We start from the raw sequence: 10834 nt of genomic DNA, 5'->3' as shown, positions 1-10834 counted from the left end.
TTTCATTCCAAAATCATGGGAATTTAGCATTGTCATGCTGAAACAGGAAAGGGCCTTCCCCAAACTGTTGCCAGAATTGTATAGAATGTCATGCTGTAGCATTAAGATTTCACTTCACTGGAACTAAGGGGCCTAGCCCGAACCATGAATAACAGCCCCAGACCATTATTCTTCCACCATTAAACTTTACAGTTGGCACTATGCATCTCCTGGCATCCGCCAAACCCAGATTCGTCCATCGGACTGCCAGATGGTGAAGCGTGATTCATCACTCCAGAGAATGCGTTTCCACTGCTCCAGAGTCCAATGGCGGCGAGCTTTACATCACTCTAGCCGACGCTTGGCATTGTGCATGGTGATTTTAGGCTTGTGTGCGGCTGCTCGGCTATGGAATCCCATTTCATGAAGCTCCCGATGAACAGTTCTTGTGCTGAAGTTGCTTTCAGAGGCAGTTTGGGACTATGTTGTGAGTGTTGCAACTGAGGATAGACGATTTTTATGCGCTATGCACTTTAGCACTCTGCAGTCCAGTTCTGTGATCTTCACTGCTTAGCCATTGCTGCTCTTAGTTGTTTCCACTTCAAAATAACAGCACTTACAGTTGACCGGGGCAGCTCTATCGGGGGAGTAATTTGACGAACTGACTGACTTGTTGGAAAGGTGGCATCATAAGACGATGCCACATTGAAAGTCACTGAGCTCTTCAGTAAGGCCATTCTACTGCCAATGTTTGTCTATGGAGATTGCCTAGTGTGGCTGAAATAGTTGAATCCACTAATTTGAAGGGGTGTCCACATACTACTGTATATATTGTGTACGTTGCAAAACTGAAAACTATGTTTTGGTTGGTAATGTGAACCATAGATTAAGCTATAATACACACATATTTTATGTTTATAACTGTTTATTATAATTCAACAACAGGTGCATCCGGCGTTCTGTTTTCTAGTATGTGCAGTTTGCGCCACCTTGTGGACTCATGCTTTCAAGTTGCTGATACCATTCACTCATACCATTCAATCCATTACTGAAGTTTAATCTATTACTTGTAAAACCAGATCAACTGTAGGCAACATTGAAAAGTAACCTATTATAATAATTAATATCAAACTAGAAAATATATTTACAAACCAATAGCTTAAGTAATTATTGTCAATCAAGTCGGCCCAGGTAGCCTATCGATATCACACTAAAGGCTATTATTTTCCATCAAGAAATTAGAGAAATAGTGTATGGAATCCAAACCCAGTGATACTGTATATTGACAGTAGTTTTTTTGAGCGGGGTTCTTGCATTTTGCGCATGGTTGCGTGCAAGGATTTAGAGGGAGGGGTGAAAAAGTTGCTGTGTCTCAAATCGACAATTGAGCATCACATGGCAGTCTTATGTCTAGCAAATGCATGTGCTGACAATCAGATCTCTCCTACACAAGTGAAACAAAATAACCTTAATTTAGGATTCTGCACACGTCAGAGTTGAGAGGGAGGGATTTGGGGTCTGTTGCTGCTGATGCTGTGGTGTGGATATTGCGTTTATCTTTCTTCTAGTCATCGCCGCCTTCACTTCGTACCTGTCAACACCGGCGGCATTCGCGCCCTAGATGGCTGCACTTGGCAGTCCTTTGTGAGATTATTTTCCCGAGGATTTTTGACCTATAAGTAAACCATGACTGACCCAACGACACAAGATTCCTTTCCCGTCCCGGATCCCACAATCGTGGATCCTTCAGCTGTAAGAAACGGCGGATGCGCTCCGGAGGCGAACCTATCCAAAAGACCGAGTCAGGGCGATCCTTTCAGTATGGACCGGGACCAAGAGATGAAAATCACGGACAGTGTTGAGGGACAAGGTAGTAAGTAATGCAGGGATTACAAACTTTATTGTTGTAAAAGTAAATCCCCACTTCGATGTGATTGATTGGCACTTCTGGACTTTACTTATAGGCCTACCATCTAGAAAGTGTTTTTTTAAATATATAAATTATGAATTTGCTCAATTGTTAATGTGTTTTTCTAATAATTTACAACGTGCACAATAGCCTATCAAATACATGGCACTATGTCACACATTTCTTTGAGAGACAAATAATAGTCAAGCATTTTTCTTGTCATTATATTTATCAAGGTGTTAATTGAGTGTGACATCTATTTTTTCTGGATGAATCACAAAAACCCTTATGTGAATGTGTATAGGCTATCAAACAATACAAAAATGAATGTACATTCTGAGCCCTAACTCAGTCTGTAACATATATATATTTTAAGTTATTTTAAGAGAGATAATAAGATACAGTTTACAAAACAGTCCTGCAAGAGAGTAGAGTCTTTGGTGATGCAGTGGTTATGAAAATTCACTCAATATTCAGAAGTTTTGTCACTCTCTCTCTCTTTCACACTCACTCACTTACTCACTCACTCACTCACTCGCTCGCTCGCTCGCTGACACACACACACACACACACACACACACACACACACACACAGGTTAGCACATACTCTTGTTTTAAGTCCCTGTTTGAAAGAATTGTGTTCACAACCACAAACTGTGCTATTGTCCTCAGAAAGGTGGTGAGGACATCATTAATCTTTACTTTATGGTCATGCAACATAATCATACATGATTACTATAGCTTATTTGAACTCAATACCTGACATAAATTCTATACATAACCTATGTTATATACACTTATAAAACTGGTTGTTTGGATCCTGGATGCTGATTGGACAAGCAGCGTTCCAAGCCGTGCTGTATTGGCAGTCACAGACACACACATATGCCTGCTAAAAGTTCCATCTGAAAATGATCACTACGCCCCCCTAAGAATATCATGTTCATTGTTGCTGTACGAATCATCCAGTGGTGTAGTGGTATACCCACTTATTTTCCCGTGGGCGTTCTGTAAACTCACTTCTTAATCCCCACTGATACGTACCAAAGTAGTGTAGTGGAGGTATACGCCGTTTTAATTAAGAAGGCTGATGGAACAGATCAGCATGTTTAGCTTAAAATGTTGATAAACTATTATTCCTTCACTTTTTAGTCGCGACAATGTACAGACAGACGGCGGTAGGCCTTCGCTTAAATGTTCCAAAATGCAATTTGCTGGAAAACAACGTTCTATAACGTGCACCGCACATGCGAGCGGTTTCATGGACAGAGATAGACATATCTTTTAGAAATTTAGAGAGAGGGGGGATTTAAACATGCAACAACTATCGTGGGTTGCTAATATGACTAGGATAATGCCTTTGGCTGCTAGACAATGAAAGACAGTTGAAAGAAAATCAATAGAACATTAGAAAGCATATGAGTAAGTCATACAAATAATTGCCTCCACGTTTCTATCGTGGGATTTTGGCTATGGGCTACTTTCAAGTAAGGTAGGCCTAAAACATGCCTCATAATATGAAGTAAAACGTCCAAGTTTCAAACAAATAAGGAATAACGTATATGTTTTCTAGCGATGCTAATGGTAGGCCTAACCATCTTCTGGTAGATGGAAAAGCTTTCCCAAAACCTTGTCTATTAAATGTTAACTACAGTAGCTACAAAGTAGCTTTGTCTGTCAGAATGATATCATGATTATTTGCATCAATCCAATAGCCATTTATTTTGCAAACTCCAACTCATGTGGTACAGAAACACCGCTAATCAAACAACAGTGCTAGGTGCTTCTACACTTTAATTAAGGGTAACTACACTTAAAAATATACATTTCTTACATTTTTCCAAGACCTCAAAAGTGGTCTCCCGATGTAGTTTGAGCATGGTTATGGACTTAGAACTGTGTTTCCCAACCCTGGCCCTCGTGTACCCCCAGCAGCACACATTATTGTTGTAGCCCTGGACAACCACACCTCATACAGCTCATTGAGGGCTTGATGATTAGTTGACAAGTTGAATCAGGTGTGCTTGTCCAGGGTCACAATAAAAAAGTGTACTGTTGGAGGTACCCCAGGACCAGATTTGGGAAACACTGATTTAGGACATTCAATTTTTGTTTGTTGCTGTTAAAAAAAGTGTGACTTTTTTGAAAACCTGAAGAAATTTGGAAAAATCTGAAACCTGTGATTTTGATTTTTACAAGTATCTGTTTCAATGGTAGGATTACTATTATCCTACTTGCACAGTACAGCTTGGGTTGGCCACAGGGTGCCTTTCCTTCACGGTGTTTGAATTAAAAAAATTATAATAATTCAGTATACCCACTTCTCCAGACACCACTATACCACTGGAATCATCTCTTGTAATTATCTTGTATTTATCCTAACTCACACATTATTTCCCCATGCTTCCAGCCTAGTATTTAGTTTGGTACAGCGGTGGTTAATATAACCCTGTCCAACCTCGGAAACAATGTTTCACTTTTGAATTTCTATTTCTGTAGTACCATACATAGAGTGAACGAGACAACCACGTTGCGTCGTGCATAAGAACAACCATTAGCTGTGTTATATTGGCCATATACCACACCACCTCGGGCCTTATTGCTTAATTCTTACATGTTCTATGTTTGAGCATCGTTCATTATTTTCCATAGAACGCATAGCCCCTCGTTGATTATCCTTTACATGATCTCGTTCACAAGTTTGATCATAATCCCTTTGTTATCCACATGGAGGCTTGAAAATTATAAAAAATATTACTGGATTGTCACGGATGCCTCTGGAACTTTCATTGCGCACACCTGGCCCCTATTCCCACTGATTGTATTTGTATATATGTGTCCTTTGTTCACCATGGTGGGGTTGATTATTGTTACTAGGTCCGTTGGTGCATGTGAGTACCTGTGCTGTGTGTTTTGGGCTTTCGTGCCCTTGTGGATTGCACAGATGATTACGGGTCTCGTCCCAAGTGTTAATCATTGTGCTCGTGTGTGATTTATTCGAGGTACTCCTCGCTCTTTTGTTTGGGTTTCAACTCTGTGTTTTTGTATAGTGTTTGTTTGGTCTTCGTCCCCGTGTCTTTACACGGCACGCCATAATTTGGGTGCAATAAATACCCCTATTACGCATTGCTGCGCCTGTCTCCCGAATCTCTTTATACCAACGTGACATGGATATGACCAAGGATATGACCAAGGCCCCAATTGTGCTTATCATAACTCCCACCCCCACTTGGCATTCATCTTTGTAATAGTGTGAGATTACACATGGGGGCCCCTTCCATGCCAAATTATTAACACATTTTCTTTTTTGCTTTATGCTGTAATATTTATATTTACGCTTAATGGAAATCCATTACCAATTGGGTCATATGATGACCAGAGCCGTTGTAATGAGATGGTAATAAGGTAATATAACATATAATTGCCCTAAAAATTATAGTATTTATAATCTCAATCTCAATCAATCTCGGTAGAAATTTTACAAATAGAGAGGTTCAAGACCCTCATAAGACATCACAGTAAAATAGAAGGATGTATTGCAAAAATAAACAATACAATGGTAGTGAACTGGGAAAGATGGGTTAGTCTGTGGACATTTGAGGGTTGGAATTAAGATTGGAGTGATTGGTTGATTGGCAGATGTGCTTGGATTCCAGTGCAATTAGGAAATAAACTTATATATAATTTTTATGTTTTCCATTAAGTCTTCCAACCAGGGGAGAGGGGGTATCGGCATAATAAATAAAACAATACAGTATATATAAAAAAAGGGGATTAGAAATTATGCAAGTAATGTTACTTGATAGACTTCAATTCTATCTGCTTATTTCATAGCTGATTTATCCCCCCGCCCCCCGCCAAGGACCACCTACTCTAGTTCTGTAAGTACCTATCAAAAGCGTCTGTTGAAGACAGACAGGTAAAGTGGTGAATGAGGTGAAATCCTAACTTCCTTAAAAGGAGCCACTCACCTGCCCTCTGGTTATTCTCAAGCATGCTTCTCTTCCTCACACTCTTGCAAGCAGGGGAATGCGATGATTGATGTCACTCATATTATTAGTTCTCTTTCAAATACTTGACAATTTTTAAAATATTTTTTATATAGTCACATAAACCAGATAGGTGTAGTAAAATGAGTTAATTTACAGGGTCAGCCATAGTAGTACGCCACCCCTGGAGCAAATTAATGTTAAATTCCTTGCTCAAGTGCACATCGATAGATTTTTCACCTTGTTTGCGCATGTATTCAAACCAACGATCTTTGTGTTTCTTGCCCAATGCTCTAACCGCTAGGCTACCTGCCACCCTAATTTCACTGCATCACTATGGGGATATGGCCAACATCTGTATCGCAAAACATACTCTCCGAAGCCAGGGAAGTCCCAAAATCAGCAACCCTCAGAGGTCCCGAAACTAAGGGAGTACTGCCCCAAAAAGATGCAGAGACAACCCATTAAGGGAAAAACCTCATAACAAAGTGAGGGGAAGCCCAATACAAGGCGCATACAGTGCCAACAAGAAAATAGCTTCAAGTGTTTTGTCCAAATACTCATGGATTCTAGTAATAAAAGAATGGACGACCTGACCAGAGAGGTCCAGGACCTGAAGAACAGTTTGCAGTTTTCTCAGGGTCAGCTCGATGAGTTGAAACAGGAGAACGGCAAGAAGACAGCAATCTGTAAGTCATTGATAGAGGACATCAGTTCTGTGTATGAGTCCATGATAGCAATGATTGTCTCGAGGGACAATCAAGGCAGAACAACATGGTTGTGGATGGAATTGCAGAATCTCCACATGAGACCTGGATGGAATCTGAGGACAAAGTGAGGGAAATGATCTCTGAGAAATTGAAGATGGACCACAGGAAGATTGAGGTGGAGCACGCCCACAGGACTGGAAAACCCACCCCTGGCCCAGGTGATAGGCCCAGGTGACAGGCCCAGGTGATAGGCCCAGGCCAGTAGTGGTCAAGTTCCTGAGGTTCAAGGACAAGGTAGCTGTTCTGGAAAGAGCAAAGAACTTGAGAGGAACGTATATCTTCCTCAACGAGGACTATCCAGAAGCTGTGCGCCAGAAGAGGAAAGAACTGATCCCAGCCATGAAAGCTGCCAGAGTGCATGGGGACATTGCTTGCATCTGTTATGACAGGCTCCTTGTCCACCCTCCCTCCCAGAAGCCTGGAAGGGATGAGAGAGCCAAGCCTATGGTTTCGTAGCGCGCGCACGCACACACACACACACACACACACACACACACACACACACACACACACACACACACACACACACACACACACACACACACACACACACACACACACACACACACACACACACACACACACCAATTGATTAATGGACTGCTGAAGGTATATGTTTTTCTCTTGCTTTGTTTGTTCTTTTCAGTTTTATGTCTATCTCTGATAAGGTTCATGAAATCAATAACTTGCTAACATCAGATAACATTCATATATTAGCCATTTATGAGACTCACTTAGATAATTAATTTGATGATACATCAGTAGCAATACAAGGATATAACATCTATAGAAGAGACAGAAATTATTTTGGGGGAGGTGTTGCTGTATATATTCAGAGCCATATCCCTGTAATGCTTAGAGAAGATCTTATGTCAAGTGTTATTGAAGTGTTGTGGTTGCAGGTTCACTTGGCACATCTAAAGCCTTTTCTTTTGGGGTATTGCTATGGGCCACCAAGTGCTAACAGTCAGTATCTAAATAATATGTGTGAAATGCTTGATAGTGTATGTGATGTAAACAGAGAGGTCTACTTTCTTGGGGACCTGAATATTGACTGGTTTTCATCAAGCTGTCCGCTCAACAGGAAGCTTCTTACTGTAACCAGTGCCTGTTATCTGGTTCAGGTTATTAATCAACCTACCAGGGTGTTTACAAACACTACAGGAACAAGATCATCTACATGTATCGATCACATTTTTACTAATGCTGTAGAACTTTGTTCTGAAGCTGTATCCGTACCCATTGGATGCAATGATCCCAATATAGTGGCTATATCCAGGAAAGCCAAAGTTCCAACAGCTGGGTCTAAAATAGTGTATAAGAGATCATACAAAAGATTTTGCTGTGACTCTTAGGTGGATGATGTTAAAAATATGTGTTGCTCTGATGTGATTAATGAGGAGCATCCAGATGGTGCACTTTACACAATTTATGCAATTGCTTCTTCCAATTATTGATAAACATGCACCTGTCAAGAAACTGACTGTTAGAACTGTTAAGGCTCCATGGATTGATGAATAATTGAAAAACTGTATGGTTGGAAGAGATGGGGCAAAAGGAGTGGCTAATAAGCCTGGCTGCACATCTGACTGGCTTACTTCTTGCAAATTGAGAAATTATGTGACTAAACTCAACAAAAAGAAGAATAAACTTTATTATGAAGCCAAGATCAATGATATAAAGAATGATTTTTTTTGAGTACTTTAAATTAAATTATGGGCAGAAAGACAAATTCAACTCCACCTTTCATCGAATCAGATGGCTTATTCATCACAAAACCATTTGATGTTGCCAATTATTTTAATTATTATTTCATTGGCAAAGTGGGCAAATTTAGGCAGGAAATGCCAACAATGAACAGCAATTGTATTCATGCATAAAAAAAAACAAATAATGAAAGAAAAGCATTGCAAGTTTGAATTTTGTAAAGTTAGTGTGGGAGAGGTGTAAAAATGATTGTTATCGATCAATAATGACAAACCTCCTGGCATTGACAACTTAGATGGAAAGCTACTGAGGATGGTAGCTGACTATATAGCCACTCCTATCTGTCATATCTTTAATCTGTAAACTGTCTAGGTCAAAACATATAGATTCAATGGTTGTAAATATGGGGAGAGGTCTAGACGTAATAAAGAGATACTCTACTTTTTTGACACCACACTTCAAAAAGTATGTTCTGCTAGTTTTGTCTAATCTTGATTATTGTCCAGTCGTGTGGTCCAGTGCTGCAAGGAAAGACCTAGTTAAGCTGGCCGAGAACAGAGCGGTACGTTTTGCTCTTAATTGTAATCAGAGAGCTGATATAAATACTATGGATGTCTATGGAGTCTTTCTTGGCTAAGAGTTGAGGAGAGACTGACTGAATCACTTCTTCTTTTTATAAGAAACATTAATGTGTTGAAAATCCCAAATTGTTTGCATTGTCAACTTACACACAGCTCTGACACACACACTTACCCCACCAGACATGCCACCAGGGGTCTTTTCACAGTCCCCACATCCAGAACAAATTCAATAAAGCGTACAGTATTATATAGAGCCCTTATTGCATGGAACTTCTCGTATTGCTCAAATAAACAGCAAACCTGGTTTGAAAGAAACAGATAAAGCAAAACCTCGCGACACAACGCCTCTCCCCTATTTGACCTAGATAGTTTGTGTGTATGTACTGATATGTAGGCTACGTGTGCCTTTAAAAAAAAAAGTATGTCGTTCTGTCCTTGTCTATTGATGTTCTGTATTATGTCATTCTGTATTATGTTTCATGTTTTGTGTGGACCCCAGGAAGAGTAGCTGCTGCTTTTGCAACAGCTAATGGGGTTCCTAATAAAATACCAAATACCAACTGAGATATGTTCCAAAAACAGTTCCCAATAGGTAAACTCATCAGAATATTGTCCCAATGAGAGAAGAGCATGACACCCTTGCCCAAGCTCTCTTACAATCCAAGTTGATGCGAACCGCACGAACTGGACAACGACAGGGACACCTTTCTAGGGAAGGCGACAGGTGAAAAGCCATAGTCTCCTAAGGTGCAACAATGCGAGAAGAAAAAAAATTGACCCGAGCCAAAGATGGGGTTCGGTACATTAACCTGAAAAACCTCTGGGCAGACTACAGGCGCGAACAGTGGCTGGTAGAGCACAGTCCAGACATACGCTTAGGGCAGTAGTAAAGCATAAGTTGGAGAAATATTATATCTCCAAGCTTTAAGCACAATAGACATGTCCCAGGACGAGCTAAAAGCTTAGCGACTGGGCATAAGCAACATGCCCCCCTTAGAGACGACACAACAGTTATGGATAAACTGTATAACTGTCGGGGCCTTGGCAGGCAGAGAAAGATGAACCTTCTCTCCATCCAAAAGATCCCGCAGGGAGTATAGGACCATGGAAAACAGAGTGTAGGAAGGAACAATCTGTATAGTCACACCACTTCTCCACAAAAAATGTAACAACTGTAAAACAGAGAGCGTGCATAAGAGGCTGGCACTCTTTTCCTACTCTCTTCCCCCCCCCCCCCTTTTTCTCTCATCGGCTATCCCCGAAGGCTAAAGTGTCCTAGCCTGACGACTTATACTACATTCTTCCACTGCTCTATTGCTTGCTAAATACTTTAGTCTGAGACTGCCACTATTGAAGTCGTTGGTGGTGACGAGGGGCATGGGTGGTGTTGTACAAAACAAAGTCATCAGCGATTGGATTGTCTCTAACAAATCAGAATATCAAAGCCAATGACACATTTTCTAACTGCCTACCACCGCTCAGTCAGACTGCTCTATCAAATCATAGACTTAATTATAATATAATAACACACAGAAATACGAGCCTTAGGTCATTAATATGGTCAAATCCGGAAACTATCATTTCGAAAACAAAACGTTTATTCTTTCAGTGAAATACAGAACCGTTCTGTATTTTATCTAAGGGGTGGCATCCCTAAGTCTAAATATTGCTGTTACATTGCACAACCTTCAATGTTATGTCATAATTATGTACAATTCTGGCAAATTAATTACTGTCTTTGTTAGGAAGAAATGGTCTTCACACAGTTCGCAACAAGCCAGGCGGCCCAAACTGCTGCATATACCCTGACTCTGACTGCACAGAACGCAAGAGAAGTGACACCATTTCCCTAGTTAAAATGAAATTCATGTTAGCAGGCAATATTAACTAAATATGCAG

General features: G+C 40.5%; 1 protein-coding gene across 2 annotated transcripts in view; it reads left to right on the top strand.

The window, feature by feature from the left end:
• Positions 1-1370: 1370 nt before the first annotated feature.
• Positions 1371-10834, top strand: part of LOC139546749 (transmembrane protein 163a-like) — a 102887-nt gene continuing 93423 nt past the window's right edge. Inside the window, exon 1 of one of the 2 annotated variants that reach the window (XM_071355495.1) lies at positions 1371-1849. In XM_071355495.1, coding sequence (XP_071211596.1) covers positions 1666-1849 — 184 coding nt within the window. In that variant the 5' untranslated portion in view covers positions 1371-1665. Of the gene's footprint in view, positions 1853-10834 lie in introns of both variants that reach the window. The other variant, XM_071355494.1, reaches the window with a different exon arrangement.

The sequence above is a fragment of the Salvelinus alpinus genome, chromosome 20 (assembly GCF_045679555.1).
Source record: "Salvelinus alpinus chromosome 20, SLU_Salpinus.1, whole genome shotgun sequence".
Classification (NCBI taxonomy): Eukaryota; Metazoa; Chordata; class Actinopteri; order Salmoniformes; family Salmonidae; genus Salvelinus; species Salvelinus alpinus.
The sequence above is the reverse complement of the archived record's forward strand: the minus strand, read 5'-3'. Positions and strand labels throughout refer to the sequence as shown.